Here is a 14936-nt window from a genome sequence, read left to right on the forward strand (position 1 = left end):
CTCAACACATCATCGCAGGACTAGGTGTATGACCGAGACGAGATGAAGATTTGAGAAAGATACGGGGTCAGCAGCGATGGGTGGCCGGTTGGTAGAAACCATGAAGCCAGGGTTTGATTCTCCCTGGATGGTACCAGACCGGAGTCAAAGTAAGTGACACCTTGCAGGATAATACTTCTTGCGGTTTACTGGAAATTTGGTTCATATGAAAGAAGTAAGCCCAGGAGCTGCAGGATTTCCCTCCCAAACTAAGTGGGGAAGATCTTTGAAGACGAAGCGATTGCGGCCCAAAGTCACATGGCCCGAATGGGACTAGCGTTTGCCTGAGGCCTGCGAAAGTGAAGCTGTCACCGCCCGATTAGCCAAACAGACTTTCGAGATCCCTTCGAGAAGCAGGCATCCAAGTCCAGGCTTCCATTCACGCGATGAGTTCGTCTCAATTAAAACACCGATTTTCTCGGCAGGATGTGGTTCACGCATACCGCCACCTCTATCGGCAGGGCCTCAAGGCTATTCGATATTCAACTCCCAGCAGGCATGTCCTTCGCACCTCATTGCGCGCTTCGTTTCGCAATTCTCCACCCACGGAATTCGACTCGATGAGAATCGCCAATACGCTCGGTTTCCTTGAGCGTGCCTGTAATACAGCAGGCCTTGAACACAAGATCCTGAAGAACCTTTTACTATCTCGCTATTGGGAGTTGCCAAATATTGCTAAGGAGAGTCGAGTGTAAGTTCTCTTTTTTTCTTTCTTTTCTTTTCTTTTCTTTTCTTTTTTTTTGCGCGATTAGTCTGGTGGTGATTCAAAACGGTCGCTCACTGGCAGGCCCTAGTTTGCGAAGCTTAGGTCTCGGTAACGAAGAGCAAAAGCTCCGCAAAAGTGCCTATGACCAGCTAAGCTTGACACTCAAGCGACTCAATGAGAGTCTAGGCACATGTCTCAAGTGAAAGAGTTCTTACAGACAATAATCACGACGACATCCTGGCTGTCGACCAGATATCGTCCTGCCGCTGATGTTCGCGCCTCGTGTTGGGCCTCCGTACGTGAGGTCGGGCAGACACAAAGAGCTCCTCACAGCTACAATGTCAACTTCTGCATTAGGATTCGAGCATCAAAGCCTCGCTCTTCCGCTTGAGGATTACCCAATGTCCTCCCTCTCGCTGCGTTCCTGGCAAGCTTCTCAAAAGGGTCGCCCGTCCGGCCGCTTTCCGCCCTAGGGTCTGTCACGGGCTATGCTAGCCCGTCACAATAAAGTGACAGAGCGAGATTGTGCAATGTCCTCCGCATGATCTTGTATGGAGCTCTTGCAGCTCAAGTAGTGCAGAGGGGGATTCATCGGTTAGGCCATAGCTCTGCACAGCGCATGCGCTGCCGCCGACCGAATGAGGTCACAGATGGAGCAGACCACACGTGGGTCTAAAATCAGAGACATTTGTATTAAGTCCAAGAAACACTTAGCTTGCAGATTTCTCCCAGTGTCAGTGCCAGTGCTGCATTTAGAAAGATGGTAGTAAACTTTGCGTTGGAACCAACTGAATCAAGTATCCCGACATACTTCCCAAAGCAGACAGATCCACTCATCTGGCTGGATCTCCCAATAGACTCCTACCCTGGGATGTACCTGATACTTGTAATTTTGCCGTTCCGCGGGGTGCAATGATGATTCAGCAGGCCCGACGTCACATGCCATTAACCTTCCCTCCACAGTTCACTCTCGATTTTTGATCATCGAGCAATAGGCCTCAACTTGTCTTGCTCGGGCCCTTCATGAGCAGCTTTATTGACTCGATATTGACTGAACTTGGATTCCGCAGTCGCGTGCTTCATACGGCGGAAACTCACGACCAATTAGAGGCCTTGCCAAATGGAGAAATAACCGCGCCATCGAGCCCAAACGGAGACGCTGAGACTCAAGGCTCTGGAAAGGACCACAGAAAACTAAAGCCAATCAATGGAGACGCTAGCATTTTGCCTGACCGCGTCTTCTTCACAGCTCTACCGAAAGAGATGGATGGCCGGACCGCAGAGCTAGAGAGCTCTCAAACCCAACCTTCCCAGAACCCGAGTGTCGACAATGAAACATCGACATTAACCAATATCCTTTCCACCGAATATGCTGATAATCACGTCACGAATATGCGAATAATCAATGGAGAGAATCAAAACTTTCTACAAAATAATACACCCGCTCCATATACAACACCGTTGCGCACCACATCAGGACTCAATTCAGACGAATCCGGGCATTTGCAGGATGCGACGCAGGCCACGGGTGAGCTCAGTCGAGCCGCGCTACCCGCCGATGATGGAATGGGCTGGCTCAGAAAAAAATCCATGCTATTCGTGACTTGGACCTTGAGAGTAACGAGAAGGCCCGTATGGTTCACGAGTTGATGACAGCAAACTACAAATCCCGTCAAGTGCTCCAGCCTCTTTCACCAACAACATATTACGCGTCGCTGGGCATTCAAACCCCAAGTCATTCGCAGAGTCAATATCACTCTTCCGAGAATCAAGGCCTGTCTGGCCAGGTTCTCATTAGCCATTCACCCACAACTTCAATCCCACAGCCTGAGATCCAATTTGTGCTAAGCCCGGACGACCTGCAGCCCACATACGCTCCAAAACTTGAACCAGAATCGCCAATCAATGACGAAAATTATGTGGGTGACGAAGACCCAGACACGGAAGATTGCGATGAAGCTGTATTGGGTTGTCAGCACTATCATCGCAATGTGAAATTACAGTGCTTCACTTGCAAAAAGTGGTACACTTGTCGATTCTGTCACGATGCTGTCGAAAGCCATCATCTCATTCGACGAGATACCGAAAACATGTTGTGTATGCTGTGTGGTCATGCTCAGCCTGCCGCGTCAGTCTGTAGACAGTGTGGCGAGGTTACGGCCCATTACTATTGTGACATTTGCAAGCTTTGGGACAATGACAGCAAGAAAAGCATCTATCATTGTCACGACTGTGGTATCTGTCGAATTGGACAGGGACTTGGCAAGGACTTCTTCCATTGCAAGGTAGGCGGGAAACACAGTCTTTTGTGGCAGTTTCAATCCGAGTCTAACCTGTTATAGACATGCTCGGTATGCCTGCCGATCTCGATTGAGGACACACACCGATGTATCGAACGGTCAACACAGTGCGATTGTCCCATTTGTGGAGACTACATGTTTACATCCCCAGAAACCGTTGTGGTGATGCGGTGTGGTCACAGTATCCATCACAAATGCCTGTCAGAATATTCGAAGACCTCCTTTCGATGTCCAATCTGCAGCAAGACGATTTCAAACATGGAGTCAACCTTCAGAAATCTGGACCGCACAATCGAAAGCCAGCCTATGCCTGCGGAATTTACAGATACGAAGGCTTTGATTTACTGCAACGATTGTGGCGCCAAATCCGTTGTCAAATATCACTGGCTGGGCCTCAAGTGTGATTTGTGAGTCCTAATCATCCACCCGGTCCTGGGCCGAAACTGACCACAATCCAGGTGTGAATCTTATAACACAGCCCAGATTCGGGTTTTGCAAGGTGACGACGTTCCCGACATTACAGAAGAAGTCGGGCTTGGATCAATGACGCCGCGTCCCCGGTCAGCGTCTGTTAGCACACCAGGAGAAACTGCAACCTCTCTGGCTGCTCTACACTTGAATGCCACACCGACCTCTCAGCACCTCAGCTCCTCTTTATCCACCGTCTCCGCTCAAGACACGAGATTTATATCATACAACATCACACATGGACGTGCGATTTCGCCAGTCGTTCGCAATTATTTTGGTTTACCCACCGACCGCGAGCCGGAGAAACCCTCCAGTATGCCCTTTTTTGGAAATGCATTCCGGGCTGAAGGCGAAACCGACTATGGTGCCCTCAACTTCTTGAGTAAGAAACTGCGCGATCGATATGGATTCTTAGGAGGGGAATCATCAACCGCTGAACATGCTCCTATAATTGCGGAGGATGATGAAGATGACGATGACGATGACGGCTCAGCCTCCTCATCCGATTCCTCGAATTCTGATCGGGAGGACGATGAAGAAGACGACGAAGAGGGTGATGAGTACATTGACATTTTCGGTCACCGATGAGCGAGCATCGATTGCCCGTCAGGCCATTCTCAAAGATGACCTCTTCGCTGCGGAATTTACGGGGAAGCCAAGACAAACAGTGCACCCATCGTTAGAATACAACTGAAAGAGACGCCCCCTCTCAGCTCCACTTCTTCGAAAGCATCGTTTATGCTTCTCATCCTTTACACTCGCCATTGTCACTTCGCAAGGTCTGACGGCGCTTTACAAAGGGCAACGCTCGAGCACCTCGCTGATATTCAACCTTGTGAAATGAGAACATCGCACGGATTTCTCAATATCACACATTCCCATGAGGCTCCGAACCCACTCCTGGATCAACTTATTCGACTCTGCAATGATTGGTGGGGCACATACAGGCGATGCGAATGATCAAAAAGGCTATCAGGCCAGGTCTCAATGACTGGAAACCCAATCCACCTTGAGATTCCCACGACTTCATGCAGTGTATGATCGAAGTACCAGCGCAAACCCACGTAGCCTTGTCTTATTATTCCATTCGCAAAGAGATCGATTCGTGCCTTTGAGATCTCATCGGCCGGAAGTTCTATCTCAATCAAGGATTCATCGCTCGGTCTTCACACTGGAAGCATCAAAGCCAACAATTGGGCAACAGCATGTCTCTCGAGAAACAGCAATTCAGAGATTCTTTCAGACTTTTCCGAGCTATCTCCGATTGTTTTTCGTATCGGCGATACTCCTCGAAATTTTTTCACGTTCTCGTAGTTCTGAAGGCTGGAAGGATGCTCATTGGCCACTCTATCAGCGATCGCGCATCCCATAGAATCGTATCTTGGTCCTCTTGAGACCGTTTTTGTCTTCATTCTCATGCTGACAGTGTAGTAACTTTCTAGGTGAGTTGAAATCTCTATATTTGATCGTGAGAAAGAATTTGTGTTTGACAATCGTCATTTCCACTAGTTGCCTGGAAATCTTCGGTGGGGTGGCGTATTTTCCAGTAGACGAATCTCTCCCAAAACATCCTTGTCAATCTTTTTGCGGTCTTTTCGTACGACTATATTCATGTTTGAAGAGATCATTGGGGGGGATAGCACCGCCTTTTCCTCCGTGTATATATCATGGTATTCTTGCCAGAGGCCACTGACTAGGATTCGTGATGATCCCTTCACTATCAATGTAAAGTAAACTTGTAAAGCATGGGAGACTCGGTGCTGCCCCAGGCCTCGGAACTGTGAGCCGCCTCCGCACCGGGCCGTGGGTGCCCCAGGCTGCAGGTCAGCTGAGCTAAGCGTCAGTGACGTGCTGAGATCCACGCCGGGGCCTCCGCTTCTGATTGCGGCCACGAGGTTCCATCTCATCAGTAATACGTCCGATACTCCAGACCTACCCGCTTTTGTGGATGGAGAGCACCGAATACTTACGACTGCCCGGCTCGTCCACTCTGCCTGTTCTTGTCCTCTTTCCACCATGAAGCCGGTCCCCTGATTTGTTACTCCTCGTTCTATCCTGAAACAAAGCACGGATCTTTTCGCAAGCCTTCGAGCGTCCCTGGCATGAGCAGGCCCCTCCGCATTTGAGATCAACCGCAACGTACAGACAAGGGCTGGTCTCGCCCGGTTACCTACTCGCATTCTACAAATACTCTCGACCTAACTGCACGCCATCGGACCACGTCCAGCGACGAGTCTTTCTGTCAACAGCCACTGATCGCCCTCACCCATCGCTTATCAATACAGAACTGCCCCACCGCGTTCCCACTCCAGCCGCATTTCCCTCGAGACGCCCATCTTCGTCTCGTACTGCCCAGGGGTTCGGGGAAGATGCGTCGCAACTCTGACATCGAAATTCAGCTGCCCGATATGGGAACAACACCACTGTCGCCGGCTCTGCTCGCAGAATCTGATGATATTGAAATGACTTCCCACGACCCGGCACCCCCACTGACGCTTCCCCCACACATCGCCGCTCGCTTTTACCGTCGAAACAGCAAGATCCGGCGGTCCTCCGCAGCCTCTTCACGACGCAGCTCCGTTTCATCGCTACACTCGCACCACTCGAACGTGTTGTCAAATAGCCCCTCGAGTGAAGATCATATCGCTCAGCATCTCCGACGCAACTCCATTATCGAATCTCGCAAAGCTCGGCTCGCGGATCGTGCCTTGCACGCCGAGAAGGTGCGGCTGCGTGCCGCGCTAGCAAAAGCGGCAACACGAAGTCTATACAGCGAGGAGCGCGCCTTGGCTGCCCAACAGGCGCGAGAGCGTCTCCTAGCCGAGATCACTGCCAAGTGTGAGGAGCAAGTCAAACGTGCAAAGAAGAAAGCAGAGGAACAGCGGGAGAAGCTGGCCGCGGAACACGCTCGCCTGCGACTGGAGATTGCTGAGAAGTGTGCAGAGGCGGAAAAGCGCCGTGCCCTATACCAGCAAACGCACCGGCGTCAGCGCACAAGTAGCCTGCCGGCTACGGTGGAGAAGAAGATGATGGGACGAGCGGTCGTAAAAGGGTTGACCCAAGATGCTGCAGCTCGGAAGATTCAGCGAGTATGGAGAACACACCACGCGAAAGCGGTGATGCAAAGGTTCCGCGCGTTGAACCTGTCTATTAGCCAGGTGCGCGAAATGCCTTTCGATAGAGTTGGGGCTCTGCTGTCGGACAAAGCTGTTCTCGAGACAACGACTCAAGTCCTTCGCCTGTGTGGTCTCCAGGATCTGGAGGGTGGCACATTGGGTGAACGTGGTGCGGTACGCACTTTCCTCAGCAGTTACATGATTGTCACTCATCCGACCGAGGTCTTGAGTGGGGATGGGGAGCAGGAGCAAGATTTGATCAACAAGGCTCGAGAGCTTTTGTCTGTCTTTGGACAAGTAACCGGGCTTCTTTCGTCAGGCTGTTGCTCTCCCACGGTCATTACCTCGGATCTCCAAACTCTTTGCGAATCGTACAATGTTTTCTTCTCAGCATTTCACGCGTGGAAATCTCATGACTCGACGGTCCTTATCGACATCATGCTAGCACAATTCGTCGAGCTAGAGCTCATCTGGCAGACCGTGAAGGACAACGAGGCTGGAGGCGCCGCCAACGATTACCGCCAGGGTATTCGGCAAAACCAGATTCTCCTCTTGGCTCGGCTTAAGCGCCTCGCTGGCTCAGACAAAGCCATGGACATGATTCGGCAATCTCTCAAAAAGGTCAAGCGAGAGAAGAAGCGACTGGCCTCGAAGCAGGCCATTCCTCGTTCGACCGAGCCTGCGGCTGCTCCCTCGCCGGGCGTTCTGACCGAGAGTGTCACAACCTCGATGAGTGAATCATCCAACAACGGGGACGTTGCCGTCCTTCAAGAGCTCGACAAACAGCGTGCTTCTCCCCACGAGCAGTTCACAAAGATCATGACGGCCCTTCCCGAGAACCGGGCTCTGGTTCATGAGCTGCTCCTTAACAAAGAATATAAAATTGAGGAGTCATCATACACTGAGCCTCGACGCCAGATCATGGCGCACATGTGCGAGCAGATGAGGCGAGATGTCGAGGCAGGCCATGGGACCGGCTGGACCGTTGCCATGGCCACTGTCATTCAGGACCGTCTTTTGCGGTCGCTCCAACCTGGGAATTCTCTTTACGTGCTGATCAGTGAGGTCCTGGACCCCAAATTGGTGGAGAATCAATGCCAAGCCGGAACATTCTCCTATGAGAATTTCTTCAATTTTATGAATAACATCCTCCCTCGGCTTTGCGCACCCTATCGAGACCCCATCGTGAAAGCATTTGCCGAGGATGCTTCCGGCGACGCGATCGATCGACTGGCGAAATTGATGGGCATCATCGACCTGCTCTCGCTCGATCACACTAATTTCATGATCCAGGTAGCTGCGCCGCAGCTGATCCAAGAAGCGCCTGGCTATGAGAAAAGAACGTTTGACAAGGGTATCGCCGACGGCTCAATCACGCTCGGCAAGACCCGACGGTTCTGGCGCACCAATTGGAACGTCATTGTTGATGAGATGAAAAAGCGTGATCCCGAGAATGTACATGGGGAGCCTCGACCTGCATCATCCCGGGTGTATGCTCATGGCCTCGTGGATCTGGTCCTGAGCAATGCCGTCGTTTCAGAGGACCTGATTCCGGAAACCCTTTCACTCGATCAGCAACGCCTGGAACGCCTGCATGCACGAGCATTTCAGATTGTGGCCACAGCATCCATTTTACTGACGGCCAAAAACTTGCTGAAACGGGATGCTCGGTCCCAATGGAAGCCAGAGGCAGACCGGATTCTTTCTCTGAATTTCAATGAAATCACCGCCGAGCGAGTGCAGTCGATTCTCGAGTCCACGCATCCTATGCCTTCGTCTGCCAGTGCGCAACTGGCGGCGACGATCAGACGTGTGCTCACCCCCGTGGCAACCGCAAATTCTTCAGCTGCGGTCCAGCCAAGCGTGCAGGTTCGAACTGAGATAGGGTCGGACTCGCTTCCTGCTGACCACACCACCAGCAGCTCCGCCGGGTCGAGCTTCTCGGATCCAGTTGCTAAGCTCATCCTTTCCCGTCTGCGAAGCCACGTTCTCTCTCGAATCAGCGCATCCAGCGCATCTGAGCGAGTCCGGGCGACCACCACTGCCAGTCAGAGTCTCGCTAGTGCCGGTATGCCCGAGTTTGTGGGTGAAGTGGGTAAATTTGTTGAAGAACTGGAAAAAGTGCGCGAAGTCGATTGGCTTTGCCACAGCCACGTCTATGAACGACTTTACAACGAATGCACACCGACGCAGTGAGAGAGATTCTCGTTCGAAGGAGGTTTCTGACTTTGATGTGAAACCCACGGCCCTGCCGCGTTTACTCAGTAAACCATGATTGCTCCTTTGCTGCTGCTGCTGCTGCTGCTGCTGCTTCTTCTTCTTCTTCTTCTTCTTCTTCTTCTTCTTCTTCTTCTTCTTCTTCTTCTTCTTCTGTCTTGGGAATACCTGAGGTCTTGTGGGTCAACCGGCGTTTTTTGTGAGCTTTCTCGTTGGGAGGGTTTCCCCTTCTCTTCTTTTCCATTGCGTATTTGCTTTTGTTTTTTTGGGCTCGGATAGGCTTGGGGGTATTAGCAACACGGACAGATTGAACGGCGTCCTGTTACGCATTGGGTTGCGGTAATTTGGATGGTGGACTGGGCTACTGGTTTCATAATTAGCAAGGGAAGGTACATTCAAATGCCCTACAAATTACAAGTTTTGGCCTTCCAGTCATTCGTAGAGTGTTCAGACAGTCGTTTTTCGAAGGTGTCTGGTTTGGCCCGTAACAGCTCCAACTCGGCATTTGAAGCTCAGGTTGACCTTTTGAGCCCGTCAGACTTACCGAAATGGTCAGTCAGATGAGGGCCGCATTCGTTATCTTATCGAACCTATCATGCATCTCCACCCCACATGCTGGCGGTCCGATATCCGCTCGATGACTACAGCAGCACATATTCTTCGGTCCGTCCAATTCCTTCTTCCTCTGACTGCGTTTCAAGCTCGCTTCAACCGTGTCTATTTGGAGAAACGTGCCTCTGCGAGGTCAACACAGAAGAACGCCATGGCCCAGCCATCCATCACCCTCCTCTCCGACCTGACACCACCGTCCCTCGAACGAGCCTGGCTGTCAGCCCCGCACCCCACCCTCCCCATCGTCGCAACCTGCAGCTCCGACAAAACTGTCCGGATATACTCTCTCACCAATTTCCAGCTCCTCTCCACCATCACCGGCGGCCACAAGCGTAGCGTCCGCACCGCCGCATGGAAACCCCACGTGCAAGGGGAAAGCGTCCTTGCGACGGGTTCCTTCGACGCGACTGTCGGCGTTTGGCGCCGCTGGGATAGCTTCGGCCGTGCCGAAGGCGGCAGCGCCGCCTGGGAAAGCAACGCCGAGGCCGAGGTTGACGTGGGAGCACGTATCGGGCAAACGGGGGCTTTGAACGAGGGAGCGGAGGAAGATGAAGAATGGCGATTCGCCGTTCTTTTGGACGGTCACGACAGCGAAGTCAAGTCCGTGTCGTGGTCTGCTTCGGGAATGCTTCTGGCAACGTGTGCGCGCGACAAATCGATCTGGATCTGGGAGGATTTGGACGATGGAGACAACAACTTTGAGACGGTGGCGGTGATGCAGGAGCATGGCGGAGATGTCAAATGTGTGGCGTGGCATCCTGCAGAGGAGTGTTTGGCGAGCGGAGCCTACGATGATACGATCCGAATTTGGCGCGAGGATCTGGACGATTGGGGTCAGGTGGCATGTCTCAAGGGGCATGGTGGAACAGTGTGGTTTTTGGATTGGGAGAGCATGGATAATGTGCCGTCAGGCGGGCAGAATAGGGTCGGAGATGGTCTCGAAGAGGAAGAGAAAAAGAAGAAGCATGAAGAAAGTGCCGCGTTGCTGAAGCAATGGCAGGAACAACACGCCACATCTGGACCACGACTGATTTCGTGCTCAGACGATCGTACCGTTCGTGTCTGGCGCCGGTTGCCCAAGGAAAGTCACGCCTTTGGTGCCAATTCCTCCGCAGCGACCGGAATTCCCAGCATCATTCGGCCCACGGGATCTGACGAAAGTTGGGTGGAAGAAGCGGTGCTACCACATGCGCATGAATTGACCATTTACGCCGTTGCATGGAGTCGACAGACCGGACTTGTGGCATCCGCCGGTGCGGACGGACGAATTGTCGTGTACGAGGAACGACTCGTGCAATCACCTCGAGAGGCAGATGCTGCGCCAACATCCAATAGTGATTCCATTGCCATGGACACCGAGACCGACACCGCCGGGAAACCCTCGCCAGCGGTGCGAACGGAGTGGTCCATTCTCGCGGTGATGGACGGCGCCCATGGAATCTACGAAATTAATCATATCGCCTGGGCGAAACGAGCAGATCGGGGACAAGTCCAGGGTCAAAAAGAAGAAGTCCTCGTGACGACTGCCGACGATGGAAGCGTAAAAGTGTGGACATTTCAGCGGTAGTGGATCTGCCCGGTTTATCTTTTGCATGTTGGTCGAGAATGACTGTCTTTCCTCGAGATGGATAGCTGGAAAAAACAAGTGTAACAATTTTTAGTTAGAGCTCACGACTGTGATAAAAGAGGATTCCGTCATGTATTCCATAGAAAACTCGCTTCATGCACTGGAATTCGAACTGTTTCAACCCACAATACCTCACCTGTTGGAGATCAACCGGCGCATTTTGTAATCTACCACCTACATATAACAAACATCGTCTTTCCTCGTGGAAAGATTGGTCTCGAGGTGAAGTGTTTCCATTATATAGCCCGGTAGGCTTGAATGTGACTGGATACCTCCTAGATGCCGGTCGCCTGGGTAGGTACAGGTTGCTGTACATGGTATACAACCTGCAATTCTCCCATTCTAAGATTGCTCGCACTTGAAATTCGAGGTACCTGGAGTTTATTGACATAGCGATAAATAATGGCTACGACCCGAGAACAGTTCAAGTAAATAAAACAATTCATCGAGGAATGTACTTTTTTTTCTTCTCGGGGGAGCGAGCTACGGCCGAGCATCCCAAGATCCAGCGAGTGTTTGACAAGGAATACCCGTAATAGTCCAAGACTGCTTGAGAGTACTAGGAGTACCTGCCCGTCTACTTTTTGTCCTTGTTAAAAAGTTGATTAGATTCACAATCTTGAGGTAGAATTAAACCAAAATCAAGTATTTGATCCATGTGAGAAGATGAATCAATACAAGGGTTGGTTTGAGTATTAATGGGCAACCTTATCGTCCGCGCAAAGTAGGACACAGTTGTTAGAGATAGTCATGTTTTTCGAGGTCAGTTCCAGCCCTGGTAGCCTCTTTGATCTGTGCAGACTCTTTCACAAGATTCGATCGTCCGAAATCCTGATCCACTGGAGAAAGTACATGGTAGCACTCGCATCTTGCATGTCACATGACTGTAGGATCCCCAATGCGCCATGCAGTGAGTTGTCTCACCTTCCGAAAGAGGCACATCTCTCCAAACCAAAGTCTGTTCTTTTTTGTTGACTCCGCTCTGATCTCACGTTGAGTGAGCATGACCGGCAAAAACGCAGGTGTCAACATGTCTGATTTTCAACGTCGGTTTAAAAGTATCTGCCTTGTGCCTTATTCAACAGGTACAGTACATGCATATACCGTGCTTGGTTCAAATCTCTCTGTCCTGTTCCGAAAGCCAAGCTTACCAAGCTCTCCAAGCTTCTGTTCCGATCTCCCCTGTCCCAACCTGTCCACCCTGTCCTCCACTTGAACCTGATCATTCCTGACCAAGCAATGTCTCCCGTGCTTACATCCCATGCACTGGATGGTGTCCAAATCCTCAACGGTGATTCGGACAAGCCTTTCCTTAGCGTCGCGGCGTCGGTCTCCACCCAGCCACCACCGGAGTCTGTTCCTTCGAGTTGACTGGTGGCTGCGCCGTTCCATCACGGCCGATCCACACTGGACGGGCTGTCGATGCACGTGGGCTGTCACGCAGACCAGCCAGGGCTCCAGTTCTCCAGTTCAGTACTCCGTCTTGAACGATCGGGGGGGGGAAAGGGCCCACCAAACATGGAGACCTGCGTCTGGGTCTACGCGATAGTGGTCATTGTCGACGGCGCTCGGAAGAGCGGCAAGGATGGATCGCGCGGATTACATCCGACGAGGTGTACCTACCAGCCGATCGCTAGTGTGACATGTTCGCAAGGAAAAGGTATTTAAGTCAGAGCAAAAGTCACTCAGCTCATGCATTCATTTGGCTCTTTGGAGGAGATTGATCAAGGATTTTTTTTGATCCAACTTGTGGACTTTTTCTTCGTTGGAGCCGACTGGAGATTCTTCCGAGTCATCTCAATTCTCAAGTCCTTTTTGGTTTCCCCGGGTTGTTGAGATCCCTCAATTGACAAAATGAAGTTCTCCGTCGGAGCTCTTCTGGCTGGCTTGTCCATCGCAGCAGCGGTGCCAGTCGAGGTGTCAACTACAGTCGCGACCAAGGCCGCTGCTAAGCCCGTCAAGGGAAGATGGTTTGAGCGTGAGTGAGAATCTGAGCTGCTTTCTGCCTTTGCAAATGGGCGAGCCTGGTCCACAGACAATCGGGCCCAAGCTGTATTTCCCAGAAGCTCACGCGAGAATCCTCTAGGCTTCGTGGTCATTGTTTTGGAGAACACCAACAAGGGTGTGACCATGGGTGACCCGTACTTTCTCAATCTCACCCACTGGGGAATGTTGCTGGGCGGCTATCACGGTAAGATCCAAACGAACTGGTGGCGGCACTCTCCAGAAAAGAAAACAACAAAACAGAGAGGAGTCATGTACTTTGGAAAGGATCAGGCTGACATCGAGGCTGATGGATGAACGCAGGAACCACTCATCCTTCGCAGGTAATTCAAAAGAACTCTACAGACGTCTTGACAATTGATCTGAACATTTCTGACGCGCATACAAACAGCCCAACTATATCACCATGGTCACCAACACCATTGCTGCTGGCGTATATGATGACAGTGACCACAACAGCACTGCGTACAACTTGATTGATCTTTTGGAGCCTGCTGGTGCGTATCCGTTCAACTCCCTGATTTCAATGTGACCAGACGACAGTTCTCCTGTCCTAGATCAGCATGCACACGCTGACCAAACACGGGTATTAGGAGTGACATGGAAGGCTTACATGGAGGGCTACAAGCCCAAGTCCAACGGTGACTGCAATCCCTACCACGAGGACAAGGAGACTTTCTATGTCCGGTAAGGGCTCATCCCTCTTGAATATCTATTGATACTCGTATCTTTGAAGCGGAATTTGTTCCCCAAACTTACATGGCTTTTTTTTTTACATAGCAAGCACAACCCCTTCATGTCCTTTGACAATATTCGCAACAACACCGCCCGCTGCCAGAATATCGTCAATGCCGAGGAACATTTTGCCAAGGATGTTGCCAAGGGCCGCGATGCCCCCATGTACATGTACTATGTGCCCAACCTGAAGAACGATGCCCACGACACCAACATTTCCTACGCCGCCAAGAACACCCAGCATGTGATTGACACCATGTTGAACCACAAGGAGTTTATGAAGGATACCGCGATTCTTTTGACCTTTGATGAAGATAGTATGTTGAACCTTGCCTCGATTAGTGAATGGAAAGATCCAATGCAGGGGGAACCCCCAAATCGGGGGGGGGAGAAGAAGAAATAATATTGCGGTCAGCAATTCAGGATTCGACTAACCTTTCAATTCTCAACCTACAGACGTCTACACCAATGACAACTATGGCGATCCCAACTCCATCTACTCGATCCTTCTCGGCAACGACACCGTCAAATGCTACGACTGTGTCGATCAAACCTACTACAACCGTAAGTATCCTCTTTTTGGTTCTCTCTTCCCTCTCTTTTCAATCCCCCTCTGCCTGGGATCATCTTATCCATCCCCACCCAACCTCGCATGACATCATTTGCTCACTCTTGTAACCATTTCCTCTCTTGGCAGATTTCTCCCAACTCGTCACCGTCGAGCGCAACTGGAACCTGAGCACTCTGCCCGGCGAGGGCTGGGACCAGTGGTGGCGTCCATTTGGCCAGCTCCGTACCTCCAAGGATGAGAACTGCGCGTTTGCGCCATGCTCCGAGTACTACGATGGGAAGAGCCCGGCTCGGTCGGACAGTAACTGGAATGATCAGGGTCTGGAGGGGACTGCCTAAGAGATGAAGTAGGAAAAGATTGGGAGAGGCAAGGTGATAAAAATCAGCTTGTGAACGAGGATACGCGGAGTCGGTACTACTAATACTACTACTCTTTATTACAACCACCTGATTGTTGGTAGAATGACTAGATCGAGTTTCACAGGTATTGAAAAAGTGACTTGTCCCATACAGTACATTGCCAAAAGCATCAATTGAATTGA

The 14936-nt window shown here is 51.3% G+C and overlaps 6 protein-coding genes across 6 annotated transcripts; 5 read left to right on the forward strand and 1 right to left on the reverse strand.

Moving 5' to 3' along the window:
• Positions 1-425: 425 nt before the first annotated feature.
• POX_d05947 (uncharacterized protein) lies at positions 426-948 on the forward strand (the record flags this gene model as incomplete). Its single annotated transcript, XM_050114780.1, has 2 exons — positions 426-730; positions 834-948. 2 exons carry the CDS (start codon positions 426-428, stop codon positions 946-948), a joined length of 420 nt encoding a protein of 139 aa, XP_049969731.1.
• An 820-nt stretch (positions 949-1768) lies between these two features.
• On the forward strand, positions 1769-4101 carry POX_d05948 (uncharacterized protein; the record flags this gene model as incomplete). The annotated part of the gene is made up of 6 exons (XM_050114781.1): positions 1769-2273; positions 2423-2873; positions 2932-3030; positions 3088-3096; positions 3288-3452; positions 3504-4101. 6 exons carry the CDS (start codon positions 1769-1771, stop codon positions 4099-4101), a joined length of 1827 nt encoding a protein of 608 aa, XP_049969732.1.
• A 1781-nt stretch (positions 4102-5882) lies between these two features.
• On the forward strand, positions 5883-8825 carry POX_d05949 (uncharacterized protein; the record flags this gene model as incomplete). The annotated part of the gene is made up of 1 exon (XM_050114782.1): positions 5883-8825. One exon carries the CDS (start codon positions 5883-5885, stop codon positions 8823-8825), a length of 2943 nt encoding a protein of 980 aa, XP_049969733.1.
• Positions 8826-8886: 61 nt separating this feature from the next.
• On the reverse strand, positions 8887-9090 carry POX_d05950 (uncharacterized protein; the record flags this gene model as incomplete). The annotated part of the gene is made up of 1 exon (XM_050114783.1): positions 8887-9090. One exon carries the CDS (start codon positions 9088-9090, stop codon positions 8887-8889), a length of 204 nt encoding a protein of 67 aa, XP_049969734.1.
• Positions 9091-9441: 351 nt separating this feature from the next.
• Positions 9442-11025, forward strand: POX_d05951 (putative cytosolic iron-sulfur protein assembly protein 1; the record flags this gene model as incomplete). The annotated part of the gene is made up of 1 exon (XM_050114784.1): positions 9442-11025. The coding sequence occupies one exon, from the start codon at positions 9442-9444 to the stop codon at positions 11023-11025; it is 1584 nt and encodes a 527-aa protein (XP_049969735.1).
• A 1914-nt stretch (positions 11026-12939) lies between these two features.
• Positions 12940-14733, forward strand: POX_d05952 (uncharacterized protein; the record flags this gene model as incomplete). The annotated part of the gene is made up of 8 exons (XM_050114785.1): positions 12940-13063; positions 13121-13276; positions 13393-13412; positions 13481-13586; positions 13683-13776; positions 13870-14141; positions 14281-14388; positions 14522-14733. The coding sequence occupies 8 exons, from the start codon at positions 12940-12942 to the stop codon at positions 14731-14733; spliced, it is 1092 nt and encodes a 363-aa protein (XP_049969736.1).
• Between the last annotated feature and the right edge of the window lie 203 nt (positions 14734-14936).

The sequence above is a fragment of the Penicillium oxalicum genome, chromosome IV (genome assembly GCF_001723175.1).
Source record: "Penicillium oxalicum strain HP7-1 chromosome IV, whole genome shotgun sequence".
Lineage (NCBI taxonomy): Eukaryota > Fungi > Ascomycota > Eurotiomycetes > Eurotiales > Aspergillaceae > Penicillium > Penicillium oxalicum.